At 39.3% G+C, this 22645-nt stretch overlaps 1 protein-coding gene across 2 annotated transcripts in view; it reads left to right on the forward strand.

Moving 5' to 3' along the window:
- The window catches only part of COL1A2 (collagen type I alpha 2 chain), a 38384-nt gene that overhangs the window by 14739 nt on the left and 1000 nt on the right, over window positions 1-22645 (forward strand). Inside the window, exons 17-51 of one of the 2 annotated variants that reach the window (XM_052692374.1) lie at window positions 1128-1226; window positions 1315-1359; window positions 1476-1574; window positions 2101-2154; window positions 2255-2362; window positions 3218-3271; window positions 3375-3473; window positions 4252-4305; window positions 4649-4747; window positions 5467-5520; window positions 6229-6282; window positions 6373-6426; window positions 6548-6601; window positions 7433-7477; window positions 8994-9092; window positions 9706-9813; window positions 11231-11284; window positions 11839-11892; window positions 12381-12434; window positions 12539-12592; window positions 12694-12801; window positions 13730-13783; window positions 13877-13930; window positions 14773-14934; window positions 15925-16032; window positions 16462-16569; window positions 17793-17846; window positions 17949-18056; window positions 18267-18320; window positions 18645-18752; window positions 19328-19381; window positions 19515-19622; window positions 20023-20269; window positions 20667-20857; window positions 21968-22210. In XM_052692374.1, the coding sequence (XP_052548334.1) occupies window positions 1128-1226; window positions 1315-1359; window positions 1476-1574; window positions 2101-2154; window positions 2255-2362; window positions 3218-3271; window positions 3375-3473; window positions 4252-4305; window positions 4649-4747; window positions 5467-5520; window positions 6229-6282; window positions 6373-6426; window positions 6548-6601; window positions 7433-7477; window positions 8994-9092; window positions 9706-9813; window positions 11231-11284; window positions 11839-11892; window positions 12381-12434; window positions 12539-12592; window positions 12694-12801; window positions 13730-13783; window positions 13877-13930; window positions 14773-14934; window positions 15925-16032; window positions 16462-16569; window positions 17793-17846; window positions 17949-18056; window positions 18267-18320; window positions 18645-18752; window positions 19328-19381; window positions 19515-19622; window positions 20023-20269; window positions 20667-20857; window positions 21968-22210 (3156 nt within the window). The remainder of the gene's footprint in view (window positions 1-1127; window positions 1227-1314; window positions 1360-1475; window positions 1575-2100; window positions 2155-2254; window positions 2363-3217; window positions 3272-3374; window positions 3474-4251; window positions 4306-4648; window positions 4748-5466; window positions 5521-6228; window positions 6283-6372; window positions 6427-6547; window positions 6602-7432; window positions 7478-8993; window positions 9093-9705; window positions 9814-11230; window positions 11285-11838; window positions 11893-12380; window positions 12435-12538; window positions 12593-12693; window positions 12802-13729; window positions 13784-13876; window positions 13931-14772; window positions 14935-15924; window positions 16033-16461; window positions 16570-17792; window positions 17847-17948; window positions 18057-18266; window positions 18321-18644; window positions 18753-19327; window positions 19382-19514; window positions 19623-20022; window positions 20270-20666; window positions 20858-21967; window positions 22211-22645) is intronic. The other variant, XM_052692375.1, reaches the window with a different exon arrangement.

Consider the following 22645-nt stretch of genomic DNA (forward strand, 5'->3'; position numbering starts at 1 on the left):
TACAGGTCAGAATGAGGAAGAATTCCAACAGTATTTGGAGGAATATTTATATGAATGCTGATATAGTTATTAGTTATTCCACAGCTGATACACACACACACACACACATTGAAGAGTTCACATGTTATTTAAAACCATATAATATCACTGGAAGAAGTAACCTGCTTTGGGATCCAGGGTGTGATCTATTCCAGAAGTTGGCTGTATTGTACATCCAAAATACAAGACATCTTCATTTGTCACACATATAGAAAAGATCAGAAGGCCAGCATAGCCAGCAAATCATGTCTGGAAGCTATGATTGAGTTAGGAGGGAGCTGATTCAAATAATAGATGCTATGCAGGTGTAACCTAATTTTTCACATCTTACATGTTGTGGTTGTATACACCTTTGAAAGGTGATGTAGATCATGACAAATAATGAAGTAGCAGTTTACATCACTTGACATCAGAAGAGGAGGGTAAAGAAGCTTTAGTTGTGTATCAGGCTCCTTCCAACCTGAGTTCTTGAAATTGATGGAGAAATTAGATGCAGTGATGAAACTGTATTTAAACTTTTCAGGTTTTGGGCAGTATCATTTCCTTCTTGTCTGATTCTTGGCTGATCTTCATGATTCACTTCCATAATGGATTTGGTGAATGCAAGTTTCTGATTTCTGAGATTGGTATCAAGAATCTTTTTCCCTGCTATTTACACCACTGTGAGCAATAGCCTGCAGTTCTCTGACCAGGTGCAATTTGCATCCATGCAAACAACAGCTTATGTACAAGATAACTGTCAATTAGGGCTCCTACACATTGAGACATCTTATGCCACTGCTGGAGACTCATCATTGTAGAGAAGACTGGAATCTTAATTCTAATTTTGTAGGTTAGCTTTCTGTAATAATGCAGATATGCTGATCATCTGTTGTTCCATGTTGTCCATCAGCTTTGATGGGATCTACCTATTTTTACCAGCTTCACTGCCTTTAAATTCCAGTAAAGGCTTTCAGCCTCTTGTTCCCCTGGACTCTGAAACAGGAACGTATATTGGATTGTCTTACAATGTCAGGCTAATTAAATTACTTTGCAATTGCCCTAACACTCTGGATACTGATACAGAGCTTTACCCTTTTCTCAAACAGGGTGAAATTGGACCTGCTGGTAATGTTGGCCCTACTGGTCCTGCTGGTCCAAGAGGAGAGATTGGACTTCCTGGTTCCAGTGGTCCTGTTGGCCCTCCTGTGAGTATCTTGCCAGTCTTTATCTATTGTCAGATGGATGCATTTGAGACTTTGAATTAACCAGTATAATTTTTTTCTGCCTCAATAGGGCAACCCTGGTGCTAATGGTCTTCCTGGGGCTAAAGGTGCAGCTGTAAGTATAGCCATGTGCATACTTATTTGCTTTAGGAAAAAAAAAAACCACCACATTTCAGTTAATGCATCAGAAAAGATAATGAGCTTACAATAAGTTTTCTCTGTGCTGAACAGGGTCTTCCTGGTGTTGCTGGTGCTCCTGGTCTGCCCGGTCCCCGTGGTATTCCTGGTCCTCCTGGCCCTGCTGGTCCAAGTGGTGCTAGGGGACTTGTTGTAAGTGACTGTCTCCTGCATGTCTTCATTTGAAAACTGGATACAGCATCCATCACTGTGAAGTATTTCTTCCAGATTTGAGACATCTAATGCAGACACTTCTCTTGCTTCAGTATAATTAAGCATCTTAGCTTGTTTCTGTTTCTCACTGAGACTGAAGAGGTTTACTTTGTACTCACTTTGGCTGCAAGAACTGTTAAGCTCTGACCCTCTTGATGGTATCAACATAGATGTAATAGAAGTCTCACAATCAGACCCTCAAGAGGTATCCTTAGTGCAGGAACCAGCCCAAAGTCTTTCTTAGTTCAAGTACTGTAATTTCTAAATACCTTCAATGTGTTTGTTTTCACGCCCATTAAGCCTAAAGTACAGCTACATTAACTGACTATGTCAGAGTAGAGTCAGGCATGACACTGGGTGATTAAAGATATTTTTGATTCATGAAAATGTACAGGTAAGATTTATAGATAGAAAGAATTTCAGAATGGTGCTTAATCCTAGGATCTCTTTCTATGTTGGACTCTAGGGTGAACCAGGCCCTGCTGGTGCCAAGGGAGAAAGTGGTAACAAGGGTGAGCCTGTAAGTATGGCAATTTGTGAGTGCTGTTTCAGTGAATAGAGTTTCTTAGTACCTATAGCTCAGCATCTGATTTATTCTTTTATTCTTTTGGCTGAAATAGGGTGCTGCTGGCCCCCCTGGCCCTCCTGGTCCAAGTGGTGAGGAAGGCAAGAGAGGCAGCAATGGTGAACCTGGCTCTGCTGGTCCCCCTGGCCCTGCTGGTCTAAGAGTAAGTTTTCTTTTTGTGTTCCAGAAGTAAAAGCAAAAAGGAAAGAAGAAATAAAGCTGTATTCACAAAGGCAAATTGAATAATTATAAATGACTAAATTTGTGTTATTGCAACTAGACAAAGGGCATTTTGTTATTCTGAGCCTTTTGATTTGTTGGGACCAACCCTGTTTTTGCTTGCATTAATGCTGATTATTATCTTATCCCTGAATTAATTATAGGTTGCTTAATGGTGTTATCCATTGATTAATATTTAGAGAATTAACATTGATTTTGCTATAAAGCTTCATAATGAGATATAAGTGCTCGAAAGAAATAGTCAGCTGACTTGTAATGTGAGAGAAGTTTAAACCCAGTATCGTCAAGGGTGTTTGTAGTATGCTTATCACTGGGCCAAGAAACAACACAATGGCTTTCAGGAGGCACATAGCTTCGTGCAGGTCCCTTTTTCACTGGAAGAGCCTAGGAAAAAAGGCAATGCTTTCATCAGTTTTTTTTTAATGGTGGAAGTAAGAATTCATTATTGCACCTTGCATAGGTTGTACAGAGTCCAAGAGAAGCTAGTAACACTGTAGAGATGTGCAGTTGAAACACCTGCCAGGTTGGTGATCCCAGCTGTTGGCCAGACCCGCTGTTAAGATTGTGCTAAACACTGAAAATGCTCTCATAGAAGCAGATTAGAGTTTAGAGAAATAGAAGGGAAATCAGAGGGGAGAGGGATTTCTTTCACAATATGCATTTGCACTTCTATCATATTTAGCAGACTTTCTTGAAAAGCTGAAAGTTAGCTGGCACTCCTCCTCACAGGAACATATTTTTCTTTCCCTTTTTAAATTTGATTTGTATTCACTTGTAGGGTGTGCCTGGATCTCGTGGTCTCCCTGGAGCTGATGGCAGAGCTGGTGTCATGGTAAGGCTTATCTGAGTCATTTCTAAACCATCTTCTTTCACATACAAATGTGTGATACTTTTTGCTACCTCTTTGTACTTTTATTTACTTCTTCTGTTATTAGGGACCTGCTGGTAACCGTGGTGCTAGTGGTCCTGTTGGCGCTAAGGGTCCTAATGGTGATGCTGGCCGTCCTGGTGAGCCTGGTCTTATGGGTCCAAGAGTAAGTTTGAACTGTGCAAAAAGAAAACTACTTGCATTTTGTGTATAAAATTATTCAGAAATCCAATTGCAGGAAGTCTATTCATGCCACAATTAAACTATTTCTATCAGCCCACTGAAAAAACATCCTTGAGAAGTGATTAAGCAGCATCAAAATGTTTATTGAAATTCTTTTCTTTAGTATGTGGTAGCATCTAATAGCCTTGGTTGTGGAGCAGCATTCTCTTGCACTGGATATTCCACTGACTTGTTCTGCTTGTTATTATTTATAGAATGGAACCATTAAGATGACAGTTGAGGTGTCTATCTCCTCAGTGATACGAGATGACTGATCTCAATTATTTCAATTTATTTTGCTAATGATTTCACTGAAAACAGCCATCCACTTTAGTGGCTCTGGATCCACCTGGATTATGTACATGTCAATGACTTTTGTCCTTTTAATCTTTTTACCCTTTGTACCCACCTTTCATGAAGAGTGTTTTCACTGAATTTGTGAACTACTGAGGGTCTGCAAACTTTTTGCTAACATGGAGCCTAAATGAGTTTATCTAAGCAAAACACACTAACCTCATTTTTTGTGTGCCTGGAAGCACACACCACCAAATTAAACTTCAGTTTAGATGAGATGTAAATTTGATAGAACATACAGTCCCATTTATGTGCATGCAAGCACATGCATGAATTTGTTTTAAAAAATAAATAAATAAATAAAAAAGTGGCTTAAATGTTGGCTGGTTTGATTGCCTTCTAAAAACATGAAACCTTTCCTTTCTCAGGGTCTCCCAGGTCAACCTGGAAGCCCAGGTCCTGCTGGCAAAGAAGGTCCTGTTGTAAGTACTCTGGTTTTAATTGTTTCCCCAGTGCATACAAAGCATCAATGAAGATTTAAGAAGCAGAAATCTGTACTCTAATACAGCTACTTAAAACCAGTGAGATTCTACTAATCAATTACTCAGATGTGTAAAAAGACTTTCCATTCATTTCTGTGGGTCTTAGATGGGGTCTTTGTCCTAGAAGGGGAAGAAAAAATACAGAGCTCTGTAAAAAGAAGAAAAAGGGAGGAATGCAGGTGCATGTGATATATGATCAATGTTTAAAAGTTAAATGACAGTGACTTTCTGTGAGTACACTTTTCTCCACTAGTTATTTCATAGGTGTGTTTTCTTTTCCTAGGGTTTCCCTGGAGCCGATGGTAGGGTTGGGCCCATCGGTCCAGCTGGTAATAGAGGTGAACCTGGCAACATTGGATTCCCTGGACCAAAAGGTCCCACTGTAAGTACAGTAGAGAAAGTTTCTGTTTCTATTTGCAGACTAAGTTGTAGGTCCCCAACTCTTAACAGCCAAATGCATCTGCATATTCCTATACTATATCGAATGGCATTTGCTCACTTTCAAGAGTTCTTTCTTAAATTGCTTCCCAATTATCTAAAATGCAGATAAACAGTAATATACTTAATTGGGAATGCTTGGACACTGAAGTGACAAGATTAATAATGTCTGTATTATCATTTCTTTGTGTCCATTTGTTCATTTCTGTATATACAATTCAGTAAAAGTTCTGTGGAAGTTGGACATGAAATCTTTGTTATTTTTGGAACACAATCCAAATCTCGTTCACTTTAGAAGAAAAGCCACCATCAAGTTTCACTGAGGCTCTTGATATGACCCACAGATGAAACAGATAATAGTTTTCCCCAGATGTGTGGTGTTGCTGTGCACACGTGCACACATAGGTATTAGTGTATTACATATGAAACTGCACAGCATATCAGGAGCTTGCATTACTTTCTCAAAAATAATCAAACGGAGTTTGGAAAAGACAAAATACTTATTTGCATTATTGCTCTTCTCTGATTCAGCAAGCCAGATGCAGTTTGTGGCTTTTTAAATTAATGTTACAATGAATCCTTCATCAGGGAAGTATCACCTTCTATCCAGTAGTATAATCTGATTAACTTCCTTTTTTTCTTTTTTTTCTCTTTGACCTTCAGGGTGAACCTGGCAAACCTGGTGAAAAAGGCAATGTTGGTCTTGCTGGCCCACGGGTATGTGAATATGTCTTCTTTATCAACCTCCAGAGAGAAAAATGTAGATTTTCAAGGCCTCTTTTATAAGATAGCATTGTCTTGTAAAAGCATGAAGGGGTGACGAAACAGGAGAGTACTTTGGAATGCATTCACATAGCTTCATGTCAGTGGAGACTGTTACTTGAAGATTAATATTAGTGCAAATGAAAATTACTCTTGTTAGATATGGATTAGGTAATTAATTATTGGGTATTAGCTTCCTATAAAAAAAAGGCATAAATAGCAATTCCTTTGTATACTTTTGTGGAGAGTGTATAGTTTCTATCTTACTTTGTAAATTTTCAGCACTTTCCTACTGATAAATGGAAGACTTTGTAAATCTCAACTAAGGAATCAAATAATTGATCTGTTCTGGGAAAAAATGCCACCTATTTGCTGGATTTCTGTATCTGTAATTCCAAAGGATTTTTTGTAAGGATAAATGCACTGCAATAACATAAAATTGCCTATTGTAATTTAGTTTTGTAAGCATCTGTGTTACCTTCTGATAGTGAAGCTCTTATGAGCAAATGGGCAAGTTGAAGAAATAGGGCTTCAACTTAAATGTAGCAGTATGAGTTCAAAATAAGCAGCCAGAGACCTTCAGTTTTGGCACAGAAGCACTTTAGACAGATACTACTCGTAACAAATAACTTTGATAACCGCTTTCTGCTTGAACATATTTAGGGTGCTCCTGGTCCTGAGGGAAACAACGGTGCTCAAGGTCCTCCTGGTGTCACTGTAAGTAACAGCCTCCACACAAATCCAATTTGTGATTTATTTTTCATCACTGTGACTTCTGATTTTTCAAATTCATTTTCTTCTATCCAGGGCAACCAAGGTGCAAAGGGTGAAACAGGTCCTGCTGGCCCTCCAGGCTTCCAGGTAAGAAGCTATGTGCTCTGCCCTACTTTACCTATTTTTTTTTTTTTTTTAATTTTTTTTTTTTTACAAAGCATAAAGTTCTGCCTTAACTTTATTTGCATCTTTGTTTCTTTACACTTAGGGTCTGCCAGGTCCCTCTGGTCCAGCTGGTGAAGCTGGCAAACCAGGCGAAAGGGTGAGTAGCAGATACAGTACTGCTCAAGTAAAGGCATGTGTTGCATAAGCCTTTTGTTAACAACTGTGGTGAAGCAAGAGTCCATTGAATCCATTTGCCAAAATGGATCTGTGTTATATGCAGAGTTTAATAATCCCTTTTGTTAAAATTAGCCACAAATGGAGAAGGTCCTTTGGCACTTGGAGCATACTTCCTTTTTTAAAAGTTCCTTTATGAAAAGGAAAAAAAGCAGTCCTTTGCTTTTGAGGCCATAAACAACAATAAAACATCCCCCATAAAAGACAAGCCAGCACACGAAGAACGTTGTATTCCAGATTTCCTTTGAAACAGGCAAGGTTCAATCTAACCAGCATTACTCCAGTTGCATGCCTTTGCTCAGCTGCTGAAGTTCGGTGGGTTTACATGGAATACAATGGAGATAACTTGGCGATAATTCAGGCACCTGATTCTGCACAGTTAGTGTGTGATGGAACCTGCAAATTGTGCATCCTGTGCATCGTATCAGTCGTTCAAGTTGGTAGTTAATCATTCTGTGACTCAGTGGGAAAGTTTGCGCTGCATGTGCCTGACCTAAGAGCTTGAAATTTAGTAACTAACTCCCTTCAGATGAGAAGTGCATCTCTTAGCATGTGTGCTTTGAGATTTTGTGCAGTTATATGAAAACAGTTTATGTATCTAAAAAACTGGTTTTAGTCTGAAGATTTTTCAACATACTGCTGAAAGTTGAGAAGCATTTCTATTTACTGCTAATTAACAAAGTTCGAAAGTTCAATGTGAGCTAATAAGTCTGCTCTTGAAATAAACTTTATCAATCCATCTCTTCTCTTCTAGGGTCTCCATGGTGAATTTGGTGTCCCTGGTCCTGCTGGCCCACGGGTGAGTGACTCATCTGAAATCTACTTTTCTCAAGTACAGAATATCATGTATTGCAGCGGACTGCCTGGAAGCAGAATCTTTAATGCTCTTTCTGCTTGTCAGGATATACCTGATCACACCATACAATAGTTGCCATTGTTAGTAAACTTCTGGATAAGGAATACAAGTGCTACCCAAGTAATGATGTCCTGATGATCTGGTTAAATATGTTTTTTATGTTAACTTAGCAGCGGGAATATAGGTGACAAAAAAACAGTCCTACAGTGTTGCAGTGAGGCTTAGTGCATATGAGAATTTTAACTCCATTGTCATCTACCCAAAGGGGTAGATTTATGAGCCTCACCAATTTTGTTATATCACCCTTGCTAGCCAGCTTCTGCCTCCCATGTGGTGGTGTTGTGAATGAGAGGTAGGCTGAGTCCAGAGCCTGGAATAGTCATTAGAAAATACTGCCCTCAGCTCTCTTCACTCCTGAACTGTAAAAAAAGGGCTGTAGAGAGCCTCCACAGAGCAATAGGGAGTCAGCTCTCACATTCCAGTTTATAGAATGCTCAATTATTTATTTGCTTTCTGAATCTTTTTATAAAACGTTGATATTTAAACTATTCTTCCTCTTTTCTCTCACTATAAGCATTCTGCCTTCCTGACTGAATGTACTTGTGAGTGACAAATACTCCCATTCATTCTTACATCAGTCAGCTGTGAGGCTGTTAGTAACCATGTCTTCTTTAAAATTTCATTTTGCTAATCTATACAACCCAAGCTCCCTTCATCATTGTAGCAGCAGTTAACTGTCTTTGCTCTAGCTTGATGTTAAGCATCATGTACTCATCCGATTGTATTTCATTCAGTATTCCAAATTAGGTCTTAGCAATGTTCAGTATAACAGAATTAACACTTCCTAAAACTTCCACAGTGCTTGCATGAGGTCTCACTGGTGCTTTTCAGAGTGTGCCATCTCTCCTTGAGTCAGTTATTTGATCGCATTACAGTTCTTGCTCTAACCCCCAGATTCTCTCATGTAACTGAAAATATCCATCAGATTACTCACTGCTTTTCAGCTTGATTACGCTGGGATAATCCAAGATTTCTTTATTAGTGAAAATCATATAACTACATTTGATAATCTACTGAATCTGAGCCCAGTTTCTGGCTATTTCCAGTTAATATCTTCTTTGAAATGTATCCCTGTTAGAATGTTCAGGTCACATTAGTAGTTTTTAGCTGTCACCTTTATTTCCTAGTGGCGCTTGCCACTGTAAAACCAATTATTTGCCAATTTCTGTGGCCCTCATTTCTCTAGGGTCCATTGTCTGACCTGATTGGTACTTTGCTTTATTTGTGTCAAAAGCTAAAGCCAGTTTTTCCCACCAATTTAATGTGCATAATTCTGATATTAATAATAGTTCGTTCAGCTAAAAATGCATCATAGTGTCACTGCTACCAGTTGATGCTTTTAAACCTTCAACCTACAGAACAATTAAAGGAAAAACTCAAATCAAACTGTCTCTCACAGGGTGAGCGTGGTCTTCCTGGTGAAAGTGGTGCTGTTGGTCCTGCTGGTCCTATTGGAAGCCGTGGTCCATCTGGCCCACCAGGCCCTGATGGTAACAAGGTATGTCTTCTCCAGCTACCACTGCCTCACTACTGAATTGCAGATGAGGGCAGTCAGAAACCTTCTTTACTCAGTATAAATGGTTGCTGCTAACAGGTAATCCACACACATCATAGGTACTGGGCCCTTTCTTCAAGTAGTAAATCCATGTAACAGCTAGTCCACACTAACATGGATTTTTTTTTTTTGTTTTATCACTGATGAGAGGGAATATGTTACTCTGAGAGTTTGGCTAAAATTCATACTAGCCTGTTTATACCCTCCTGGGGAATGACATTCTTGTGTCTGGTGAGCAGTATTTTCCCAAAAACATTAGCATGATCTTCTGCATGGTCTTCTGCCAAATTAAGTGTGGGGCTCAATTTTCAAGATCTTCATATGCAGTCTTGCCATGAAGGTTTAGTTTGTAATATGGGACCACAAATCAGAGAGTCCATGTCCAGCGTCTTTACTGAAAAGTTACACATGCACAATAGCTAGAGACCAAGTGCTACTACTCAGTATATTTACAAGCCAATAGAATATGGGCTTGTAAGTAATGGAAAAATTGTGTTCTATATTGCAGTATTGTTCTGTATTTCACCATTCTTACACAATAACCTGTTGCTGCTAGGGTGAGCCTGGTAACGTCGGTCCTGCTGGTGCTCCTGGTCCTGCTGGGCCTGGTGGAATCCCAGGAGAGAGAGGTGTTGCAGGTATTCCAGGAGGCAAGGGTGAGAAGGTAAGGCTGATGTTCTCTGTGTTATATATACACAGGTCTGGGAGATGCTTGAATTTCACTAACTGAAAAAAATGCAGGTTACCCAAATACAATTTCTGTTTGCTGTGAAATTGTATTTCATGGTGTCTCATTAGTTCTCAGTAAGTAAAGGTTTTGTTGGTCCAACAGAGTGGCAATATTTTGAGGTACAAAGACTGCATTTTGATCTTTGCTCAGCATTTGGAATTGGTTTAAGTGGCAGGTAGGGCTTCACAGGGTTGAGTAACAATGAGCTTACCTTTATGAAAGCAGAGTTAAATCTGAATACAGGCTTTACAGCAGGAATGGGTTTATGGATCACGAAGAACTGTGTCATCTGCTCAAATCCGTAATAGCTCTACTCTGATCTCTGATGCAGTACGTAAGATATATAAATAAATGGCTTAGTGAGAAGTGTTGGTGGTAGGTGGGCAGTTGGACTGGATGATGCTGTAGTTCTTTTCCAACCTTGGCGATTCTATGAAATTACAAAAAATTTTTGATTGTATCAGATGTGTGTAATAAAAGCAGAAAACTTCAGCCAGTGCAAGCACTCGCATGGAACCAGACTTCACAGTTTTGTGTAAATCCTGCTGCAAACTCTGATTTACTCATATAATTATGTGTAAAATGGATTTTTACCTTGTTAGGGACACTTTGTTCCAAGTTCTCCTCAGTTCACTATTTAAACTCTAAACTGAGATTTCCATACCTTTAATTGTTTAGACTAAAAAATCTACAACTGCCTTTATGCTACATGACTATAAAGAAATTAAGATGAAAATTGCTTGCAACTTTTAATAAAAACTGTGTACAGGCATGCAGATTAATGCAGAAGAGTAGGATTTCTTCAAAAAGAAGAGAGAACAGAGTGCTAGTCTGAATTATTGACACTACCAATGACCTAGATACTATTTTTGTTATATAAAACATGGCCTTTTACATGACCACTCACAACCTCATTTTTTTTTATCATTTCTTTTCTTGCTTCAAATAGAAGACATAACATAAATCCCTAGGAAGATTTTTACATTTGGTTCTTTTTGTGACCAAAAGAAAAGGGGTTTTGAGGTAATATGTACGTTCACCAGTTGGAACAGACATCTTAATTTTGAATTTTTAATTCTTGTTACCTGGAAGAAAATTAATAGGTTTATATATAGAATAAAGTAATAATTCTGTCAAGTCACACCAGTCCTTTTTGTCTACACGTTTTATCTTTGTGAGTAGGTACGTATTCAGCAATAAGAATTAGATAAGTCAAAGTCCATTCCCAAAACAGAACCAGCATAGGTTCTGTAGAATGTGTGCATTCAGAAAACAGCTCAGGCCTTCTTTCTGAGAAACTGTTTTGTACATTACTGAGATAATGCTTGCTTCCTGTATGTATTCATTTTAGGGTGCCCCAGGTCTGAGAGGTGATGCTGGTGCAACAGGAAGAGATGGTGCCCGTGTAAGTATCTTTTGCTTCTACTTGAGTTTACTTGGATGCACCTGACTACATAAGTGATTAAAAATGATATTTATGGCTTTTATTTTCCAGCGTATTCAGTTTCCTCTAACAACTGCTTGCTTTTGATGCAAGTCAGTATGACTCTGTAGTCCCTTGTTCAGGGATGTTTGAATTTGAGGAGTGAGAGAGAAGCAATCACTCTTCATGCATGAAAGCAGAGATGTGACATTGGCAGAGATCACTATTTCATAGACAGTTGTCAGTGTGATGTCCTCTGGAACTTTATGGGTCCAGCCCATAGAGCTAATTGTAAAGGCAGCCTGCAAAGCCACACAACATTAATTTGGCATTTTGGCTGTTTGTGCATGATTTCAAATTTTGGGAGGAAAGTAACAACATATAATTTCAAGGACACCAGGTTATGTAAAATATATTAAGAGTAACTGAGATAAAGTCACATGCCTATCTATCTCCTGGGAAAAAAAGCAAAAAAATGTAATTGGTGACTCTTGCTTACATTTTGTTAGAAATGATGTCCTTCTCTTAACCTGTAGGGTCTCCCTGGTGCTATTGGTGCTCCTGGCCCTGCTGGTGGTGCTGGTGATCGGGTAAGTTTGCTCTTTGAATGAAAGTGTGTCTTTTTTTATAGTTTGCCCACAGTATGAATATTTAGGAGGAAGACTCTAGTCTACTAGAAAACAATTGCATCTTGTTAGGGTGCAAAAGTTTTGTAAGTTCTCACATTATGTGAAGCAAGTGTTATTGGGAGTTTTCCATTGTGCCCCATACCTTTTCTTAAAAGGGCAGGGAATGGATGTACATCTACATGGCAGTGGTTTTTACAGAAAATCTTCAGATTCGAGCTTTGTCTGAATTCTTTTTGATTGAGGCTATGATCCTCCTCACACTGGGAAGAGGTTCTGATATGGTGTCAAACAACAACACATTAGCTCCTAATGACTCGTCATCCTATTCAAGTATCATTGGAAATTATTCTTAACATGGGGTAGATAGAGTGTATGCATCAATACCACAAGATCTGTTTTGACATGTGTGGCCTTCCCCCATGTAATGTAATGTCTCCTGTCTGTTTCAGGGTGAAGGAGGTCCTGCTGGTCCCGCTGGTCCTGCTGGTGCCCGTGGTATTCCTGTAAGAAGCAATTCCTTCAATTATTTCATCATGTCAAAGACATGATATTCACAAAATGCCCTTTTAAAGCCAATTCCAACTAGTCCTCATTGTCTTCTCTTTAGGGTGAACGTGGTGAGCCTGGTCCTGTAGGTCCTAGTGGATTTGCTGGACCTCCTGTGAGTACTGTTTTCACTTTCCTCTTATTGATGCCACACCATTCCTTTACTTTCTTAGTTTACTTTTTCAACTCCTTGTTCTTTTTCTTTTCTGCCTATAGGGTGCAGCTGGTCAACCTGGTGCTAAAGGCGAGCGTGGCCCTAAGGGACCAAAGGGTGAAACTGGACCAACAGGTGCTATTGGGCCAATTGGTGCTTCTGGACCACCAGTAAGTGAACTGTATCTTGGTAAAATGGTTTTTAACTGTGTTATGCAAGCAATATGCTAACCTGAAGGCCTTGAATTTTGAAAAGGTAATTAAAAGAAAACAAACAAACAAAAAAAAACAAGAAAATCAAATTAGACTGTGAGGAAAGTCAACATCCTGATTTTCACACATTATATAAACCTAATCAGTTTATTTGTGTGGGCTGAGATCCTGAGTCTGGAACTGAAAAGAAGAGAAAAAAATAATTTTCAATTTGTGCTAAAGATCAGCAAAATCTGTCTGTCTTGAACCATTCAGGGGATGTTTGTGGGTAAGTTCCTGAGCTGAGGACCTTAGAGATAGAATGTTCTATTGCAGCCTGACTTTTAGATCCAATTGTGCAGCTGTGTGTGTGCAAATTGGTGCACACTCTTGCAAATGAGCGTATAAAATAGTCCAAAGGTTTCACATGCACGCAGCCCATTACTGGGGAATTGATGCAGAAAGGTCTTGGTATCTAAAATACTCTGAAATATCGCAAGGTAACATAGGCAGAGGGTCTTACCATATGCTTCTGTAAGACCAATACCAGATCTTGGAACTACATGGCTGTAGCAGGCATACTATACAAACAGGACTCCTGCTGTTCTTTGCCTTACTACACCCTTCACATTTTACTTCCAGATTTGCATAGATGCATGTAACATTGGCAAGGCAGATTCATTTGAATAGTGCATGCCTTATGCAACACTTCAATCCTTACCATATTGATTTAAGAAGTCAATGAGAATTTTTTACCCCTAATATCAGCACATTCTGTTTTGGGGCCCCAAAATTCTTCAGTTAAAGTAAATAACAAAACTGTTTCTTTTTTGTAAGAGTGAGACTGGTCCCCTTTATAACAGGTCTTTGCTTGACTCATCTCTCTTTTTCTACCCTTCACACATAGGGTCCCATTGGTGCTGCTGGTCCTGCTGGCCCTCGTGGTGATGCTGGTCCTCCCGTAAGTCCTCAGGCTTTTACCATTCGCACTGTTGCTTTCCATGAAGTCATTGTTTCCTTTAAACTAAATTTTCCTTTTGACTTTTATTTTTAGGGCATGACTGGTTTCCCTGGTGCTGCTGGAAGAGTTGGTCCTCCAGGCCCTGCTGTAAGTGACTGATGGAGAAGTTTTAGTGGGAGACAAGTCTGAAATTGTACTAGTTAGGGATAATCCTCATTTTTGTTACATGACTCAAATTCTGACTATCCTGGAATCGCTTCAGATCTTTACAGGACTGGATAGGAAAGAAAATTCACAGACTGGGAATTATGTATTTAGGTTTTGGTGTTTTGTTTTTTTTTTCACAGGCTAAAAGGCATCTTTCTGCACCATGAAGTGCCTTGCCTGTTGTAAAAATCTGGCTTTTTTGTTTTTATTCACAGAGAGTAACTGCATAGATACTGGTTTTGAGTGAAATAAGGTCATATCCTACCTCAAAAAGAATGTAGAGATTATCTCATGTCAACACTTTCCAAAGTATCTGCAGTTCCAACTGCTGTCTGAAGCAGGGGAGCCTCTGATTATGTCTATGAATGTGACTTACTACTTTCTTTTTCAGCCCAAACTTGTTATTTCCAATTGACTTTCATAAAACTTCCTTCTAACAACAGTGTTCCAAGCCTTAGGAAGAGGTATTCCTTTCCTATATTTTAAATCCCACCATCCAAAGCTAAACAATCCTGTTTGTTTTTCTTTTCCCTGTAGGCTTTATAGTTGCAATTGATGTCTCTAGTATCAAATCTACAGGCAAAATTTTGCCACATTCCCTAATTCAATAATTCTGCTGATTCCAGCTATGCACTGCTTAACAGAAGTAGTAACAGTAGCTGCTCTGTAGCAGCTGATAACCTGTTTATTGCAAAGCACCATTTTGGTAAATGGCATGATACTTATTCTTCTCCCTAGTTCTGGTCTGTGTTGTAATGACACTTTCATGCTTGATCCTCTAGGGCATCACTGGTCCCCCTGGTCCTCCTGGCCCAGCTGGCAAAGATGGTCCTAGAGGTCTGCGTGGTGATGTTGGTCCAGTCGGCCGTACTGGTGAACAGGGTATTGCTGGCCCACCTGGTTTTGCTGGTGAGAAAGGTCCATCTGGAGAGGCTGGTGCTGCTGTAAGTAACTGAGTATCACATCTCATCACAAGTGTCTCTCTGTGTAAATGTTACAGCTTCTAAGAGATACTTTTGGTACTTTTGAAGGGCATTTCTTCTTTACCAAATTTAGCAAAGTTTTTTAAGCAGTAGCTCCACTGAGATTAAGGAAACTTTTTATGCATGTTTGACCAACAGACCCTAAAAGTGAGCATTACCTCTGTGCTGGGTGTCTTATAGAAGTAACTATTTGTGTGAATTACCTCTCTCTACCTTCTCAATGTAAATATATAGAAGTTTCTTCCATAATCTGTAGAAGTTACAGATAAGAATACAGTTGTCACTGTCACTGTTGGACATGTATGCTAAAAATTTGTAGGTGACTGTTGAATATTTACCCTGTAAAGTCTGGAATAAAGCAGTAAATCTTCTAGTTTTGTATTGTAGTTGAACTAGAGGGTGTGACTGCAATTAGGAATAACAAAGTAATATTTCAGGATGACCACTTACATCACGTTTAGTAGCACATGCTCAAATTTTAAGGAAATTGAAAAGTCTCTTAACTAAAGATGCTTTGACTTCTCAAAGGATCAGTAATGAGCTCTAAGGCTTGTGGGGAGATAGAAGGTACCTAGATGGTGCATGATAAGACTGTCACAGAATCAGATGGCTGGTTTTTCACTATGCAATTCCCTCAGCACAGTCATCTTCTCCACTCTGAATACCCCAGTTTTCATGTACCACCCACTGTTAGAATGGGAAAAACGCAATAGGAGATCTTGTCCAGAAAGGAAAAGCAAATGTACTTGCTGGGGTCAGAATATAATCAGCATTACTTTCTTAGAGACCTTTAGGTTCAGTCTTCCACCTTGGTTACAATTTTTTCCATTTGGAAACTGGCAATGACCCACATTGAGATCTTTGGAAAAGAGTTACAGAGCAAAATAAGTGAGAAATACGGAGGGACTTTTTTACCCCCCCCCCCCGTTAATAGAATCTTTCTTCTCTCAGGGTCCTCCTGGTACCCCAGGTCCTCAGGGTATTCTTGGTGCTCCTGGTATCCTTGGTCTGCCTGGCTCTCGGGGAGAACGTGGTCTTCCAGGCATTGCTGGAGCAACAGTGAGTATATGACTCGTTGACTGCACTAAACTACAAAGAAAAATGCTGAGGTCTCCTCTTAAGGAATAGTGGTGGACAGGAGGCATAGATTGTTTTCATTTCTGCTGCAAATAGATCTTGGTTAAATGTAGCCTACAGGTTTGAGCAGTGGAAGAAATTATTGCTTGCTGCAGACAAGCAAAACTTGTATCTGCAGGTGAACATACTTTTGAATGGCATCAGAAGCATCTGTTCTTAGCAAGACACAGAGAAGCTAGAAACTTAAATATTTTGCTCTAGTTAGATATGTTTCTCATTGTCTCCTGTTTCTGTTTCACTTCCAGAACTGACTGCAGAGAAATGTTTCTCTTAGATATAGGCTGACAGTTCTGTAAGACTGTTTTTTGATGTATTATATGTCACATTCTGTTTCCCCTGTTCCTGTATTAGGGTGAACCTGGTCCCCTGGGTGTTTCTGGTCCTCCTGGTGCTCGTGGTCCCTCTGGTCCTGTGGGTTCTCCCGGTCCTAATGGTGCTCCTGGTGAAGCTGGTCGTGATGTAAGCTGTGACTTCTTTCCTTTCCAAGATTGCTTTGCTTTTGTTCTGAGCCAAAGACTAACACACAGAGAAACTGAATGCAATTGGATGCTGTTCTGCTAGCAAACTTGTACCTTCCAGTGTCTTCAGTGAAAATAGTAGTAGGATCCCAATACACAAATCCCTTATTGGCAAGGTCTAAAACAGAGCAGTGGTACCAGGGAATCTCCTCATCGTGGAATGAATTTCAGTCCTTTTCCCCAACAACTCCGACTAGGTGACAAATTCTTCAAGGCATAAATTGTATCTGAAGGATATCCTGGAGTCACAATCAGAATCTTTTGACTTTTGCTTAATTGCCAAAAAAGATTGAGTGAGAAGAAGCCTTCATTGCAGGAGCTGGTGAAAGCATTACATCCCATGCAACAAGCTTTTGGCTGTAGAGAGGGAAGCTACATCAGGGAAGCTGATTATCTGTGATAATTTCTTTTAATGTCAGGTGTATACACAATGTTTCCTGACATGCATTCCTTCACCATGAGATGTAAAGGAGGCTAAAAACATGTCAGAACAAACTCTGGCTTGTGTGGCAGGTACTGCTGAGCTCCACAGATAAATATAGGCAGTGGAGTACTTGTATCCTATCTGGAAAGGGGTAGTGGAAGTACTGCAGTGTAATAAATTGCCCCCTTCAATGCCCTACCTCATGGATGATTATTTGGTGGACTGGGCCCTGCAACCAGCTTTTCATAGAGCAGTGAATAAACTTATCCATTCAATGCAGCCATCCAGGTTAGTAGTTTACCTTGAAGGATATCCATACAGTTTCTAGGTATTACTTATACTCTAAGAAAAGCAAAATATTCGCACGTTATAGTTTTCCTTAAGGATTTAAGATATAAATTTTTCTCTGGGCATTATCAGGGATGTTTATGTGATAATCTGAGATACTGTTAGTACAGAACTCTTGTACTAACTTTTCATTTACAGAAATAGAACCAAAAGTCATGAATTTTTCTTATATTGGTATTGTAAAATCTAAAATATTCGAAGGCCACCCTATTTTTCAGAGAATGTTAATCTGTGTAAGGGACTTGAAGTGGGACTTATAACAAAGTTTGCCTTCAAGATTCATGCTATTCTATCTCAATGTCTTCTAGATCTCATAAGGAGCAATTAGGCTGGGTCAAAGTTCTATGTGAGATATTGATAGACTTTAATGTTTTTAAATGGTACTTTAACAGGGCAATCCTGGAAATGATGGTCCTCCAGGCCGTGATGGTGCTCCTGGTTTCAAGGTGACTACTTCTTTCCTTTTATTTCATATTTATGAAAGAAATCTTCCAGTATGTACAAGTCAGTAGTAACACAGCATCACTCTTGCATTTCCTTATGCTCAGGGTGAGCGTGGTGCTCCTGGTAACCCTGGTCCCAGTGGTGCTTTGGGTGCTCCTGGTCCTCATGGCCAAGTTGGTCCTTCTGGAAAGCCTGGAAACCGTGGTGATCCTGTAAGTTGATGAGATTTTACATTTCTTTTGATTGATACAGGACTAACATTTGTCCATTGTACCTGCACATGTGCATTTTATATACATATATGCATCAAAACCCTATCATATGTGAATAATTACTTTGCTTTCTGTAGAGACATGCTTAGCATGGATCCTTCATTAGGTATGATATGCATCAATGACATGCATTTTCTTTTCCTGTTCCAGGGTCCTGCTGGTGCTGTTGGGCCTGCTGGTGCTTTTGGCCCAAGAGGTCTCGCTGTAAGTCTTAATTTCTTTATACATTACTACATTGATACCAGAATAGAAAACGTATGCTTAACATTAAGGGCCTGCAACTGCATTCAAGCACAAAAAGTAGTGCTTAAGGAGCTGTAAATATTTATAAATCTAGGATCTTGATCATCTTCTCTCACGGGATTGAACCTGAAGCTTTTGGAATTAATGCTTTTTCTGGGCATCTTAACAGGATATACATAAATATATCAGGGGCAACCTGTGGCATAATGTAGAATGCTTATACTGAATTCATTCTGTCGGTAATATCTAATTCAGGCCTTCTTTAGCATGTATATCCTTTCCTAGGGCCCACAAGGTCCACGTGGTGAGAAAGGTGAACCTGGTGATAAGGGACATAGAGGTCTGCCTGGCCTGAAGGGACACAATGGATTGCAGGGTCTTCCTGGTCTTGCTGTAAGTAAATGATTTTCAATATTTTGACTTAGTTCACTCTGCATCATCTTTCTAAAGCCATATGATCCAAACACTCAGTGCTTTCCACATAATAAGATGAATTTTAATAATGCTGCTGATAGCTGATTTTAGAACTGTACGATTTTTTTGCTCTGAAAACTACGAACTACATTTGGGTAGCACAGAATTCAAAAAGCTCTGCATCTGTTTAATTAGTATTTCTTCTTTTCTGGTCAGAAATTGTAAAGTTTCTGTATCAGAGAGAAGCGAGTCATTTACAGATTATCTTCCCTTTAAATTCTGGTATTGTCTTTGGGAATTCTGTCTCTTATTTTAAAGAGAAAAACCTAAGAAACAATATAGAGACTCCTATAGGTTATCCTTTTAAACAACTATTTTCACTCTCTTTCCTTTTATACATTTTATATCTCAACTGCAGTTGGGATACTAATGCCAGTTGCCCTAGATTTCCATTCTCTGAACCCAAATACATCTGCTGATCCCCTTTTGAATCATGTTAATACAATGTGTGGCATTGCACTTTTTAATGAATATGTATTTGTTTTTCCCAATAGGGTCAGCACGGTGATCAAGGTCCTCCTGGTAACAACGGTCCTGCTGGCCCAAGGGTATGTGACTTTAAGAGTATATGCAAATAATTCTCTCATTCTTTTTATGGAATATATTTCTACGCTCTAATTTGTATGAATCCCTATTTGTAGCATTCCCTATTGTCATTAAACTGTTCAAGTTTCCTTCTAGGGTCCTCCTGGTCCTTCTGGTCCTCCTGGTAAGGATGGTCGCAATGGTCTCCCTGGACCCATTGGCCCTGCTGGTGTACGTGGCTCTCACGGTAGCCAAGGCCCTGCTGTGAGTATAACTTATGTCTTGTTGATTTAACACATGCAGGTAACAGTTAAATGAAAAACACTTTAAAATCTTAGTTTATGGAGAGATTTATTTCTACTTTAATGAGGGATTTTGAAATGTTGTTGTTTAACATCCAACATTTCCCTAATGGATTTAAACCTGAAGTCTTTCTTCATTCTTTATGGCCAGCCAGTATAAGCACAAAGGTGTGGTTGTCCTACACACTGTATCTTCTGCTTTAGTTCACAGGAGTTACCACAGAGCAGGTCCATAGGTCCTTCCTCAGATTATTGCTGAGGGTGCTAAGTCTTCAGTAGGACAATGCATGTGTGAAAATAGTGGTCTGAAATAATCATATTTGTAATAGAATACAAATACTTTTGCTTTTGAAAAACTTTAGGGTCCCCCTGGTCCTCCTGGTCCCCCTGGTCCTCCTGGTCCCAATGGTGGTGGATACGAAGTTGGCTTTGATGCAGAATACTACCGGGCTGATCAGCCTTCTCTTAGACCCAAGGATTATGAAGTTGATGCCACTCTGAAAACATTGAACAACCAAATTGAGACCCTGCTGACCCCAGAAGGCTCCAAAAAGAACCCAGCTCGCACCTGCCGTGACCTCAGACTTAGCCACCCAGAATGGAGCAGCGGTACGTTAGTGCCAGATATTTGTCCCTTCATGCTCAGCAAGTTATTTTCAGCTTATTAGCTTTCTTTGAATGGTAACCCTGGTCAACCAGTGAGAATACTAAATGGCTAGTGAAGATGTTCTGTGCCTCCAGTGAAAATGCATATCTATGAGGACATTCAGAGACATTCAAACATTTACTGTTGTGGAATTATTGCAGTCTTCTTTAAAAATAATGCAAAAATGTGTAATCCTAGTTTTGGAGTACAGTTAATTTCTTACACATTGACAGTTTAAAAGGTATATTTCTCCCAGTTATCACTTCAATACTGTACTTAGCTGTGACATTTATGACCTCTCTGAATTTCTGTATCAAACCAGTGAATATAAACTGAACGCAAGTGTTTCTTTTCTCAAAGGTTTCTACTGGATTGATCCTAACCAAGGCTGCACTGCAGATGCCATTAGAGCATACTGTGACTTTGCCACTGGTGAGACTTGCATCCATGCTAGCACTGAAGATATTCCAACTAAGACCTGGTATGTCAGCAAGAATCCCAAGGACAAAAAGCACATATGGTTCGGTGAAACTATCAATGGTGGTACTCAGGTATGTGATGCACTGGAGGATGATTGTTTCCTGCAGTGCTTTCTGAATAATTCCCTACCCGCTGACACTCAGTGAGCAAAACTCATTAATTAAACTCTTAGAGGAAAAATATGAAAAGGGGAACAGCTATGTTTTATCTCAAGGGACCAGGGTTCCAGTTCTGGCTTCAAACAGAGTTTGCTAAAGAGATTTTCTTAGTATTGTTCTAATTTTTCTTAGTGTCTGCCAGTGATCAATTCAGCATGATTAGTGTCCAGACCTAAGGGAATTCTGGCCTGGAATGTGCTACTTTAGTACAAAGACAGTCTGGAAACTGAGAAAGGAATAATAATAATTTTTGCTATTTTTTAAGTTGGGATTTATTTTTGACATACTGTGCTATTCTTGAAAAAAATATTTTTATTACCCATGACAGATCCTAATTATATGCCATTGTAGCACTCAGAATTGCCATTAAGTAAAATCAAGAAATATATCTACCTGCATATCAGACATTGTACCAGCCTGCTGGAAAGTCCTTTTTATACAACTAAGAATTAATTTCATAATTTTAAAATGAAATTGAATCAGTCTTATGATGAAATCCCAGTTTCCAAGTTCTTTAATACAAAATCAAAAAAGTTTATCACTGGGTCAGAACAAGGACCCAGGGTACTCTAGAGTCCTATTTCTCACATTGGCTGAAAGCAGTTGTTGTCAAAGAATATGAGGAAGCAAACATTCATAACATCCACAGACGCTACTCTATAAAACTAAAATAAGAAATAAAAACTCAGGGCTTTCTTGAGCCAGGCATTGTCTGTGTATTTGTGGAAACAATGGATTTCTCCTCTTTTGAATATGTCTGATCTCATCTTTAAATCCACATAAACGGCTAAAAACCACCATATCTTGCATCAGAGTTCTACAACTTAACTCCATCCACTACTTGTGCTCAGCTTTCACCTTACTTCCTGCTAGTTGGGTGGTGCTGTCTAGCTCTGCAGTTGAAATAGGCAATTGATCTCAGACATTTGTGCTCTTTAATTTTTTTTCTATTCCTACAAAAAATATGTAAACACTCACTTTTCCCCAGAAATTCAATTGAGTGGGTTTCTTTGTCTTTTTCAGTTTGAATACAATGGTGAAGGTGTGACCACAAAGGACATGGCCACCCAACTTGCCTTCATGCGTCTGCTGGCCAACCATGCCTCCCAGAACATCACCTACCACTGCAAGAACAGCATTGCCTACATGGATGAGGAGACTGGAAATCTTAAAAAGGCTGTTATACTCCAGGGATCCAATGATGTTGAACTACGAGCTGAAGGCAACAGCAGATTCACTTTCAGTGTTCTTGTGGATGGCTGCTCTGTAAGTAACACAGAAAGCATGGGCAGTATGATTGTATTAATGAGTTGTGCTTTGATTCAGAACTAGATTATCAGTCAGACCAGAAAAAATTTATCCAGTGAGGATAAATAGCCTATAGAACCACCTGTGCCAGGTCTTTAATAAGTGACAAAGACTGGGGTGCTTCCTGTACTGTGCAATGTGACAAAAAAAGCTTTACTGAGGAACCAGATCCAAATTCTGTGGAAACTGAAGCATGCTGAGAAAGGTACAGGAAGGGCAGGGTTAAGTCTTCAAAAGATCAGGCAAGGGTCACTGAGTGTTTAATCAGCATGAATAATATGGAAAGGTTAAAGTAAATGTTTTCTCTGTATTAGAGTTCTAAATAATTGGATATGGGTATCTTATTTGCAAACAATGGCAGTAAAATTTAAGTAAAATTATTTCAGAATTTAT

This window comes from Tympanuchus pallidicinctus, unplaced genomic scaffold (assembly GCF_026119805.1).
Source record: "Tympanuchus pallidicinctus isolate F22 unplaced genomic scaffold, pur_lepc_1.0 scaffold3, whole genome shotgun sequence".
In the NCBI taxonomy this organism is placed as follows: Eukaryota; Metazoa; Chordata; class Aves; order Galliformes; family Phasianidae; genus Tympanuchus; species Tympanuchus pallidicinctus.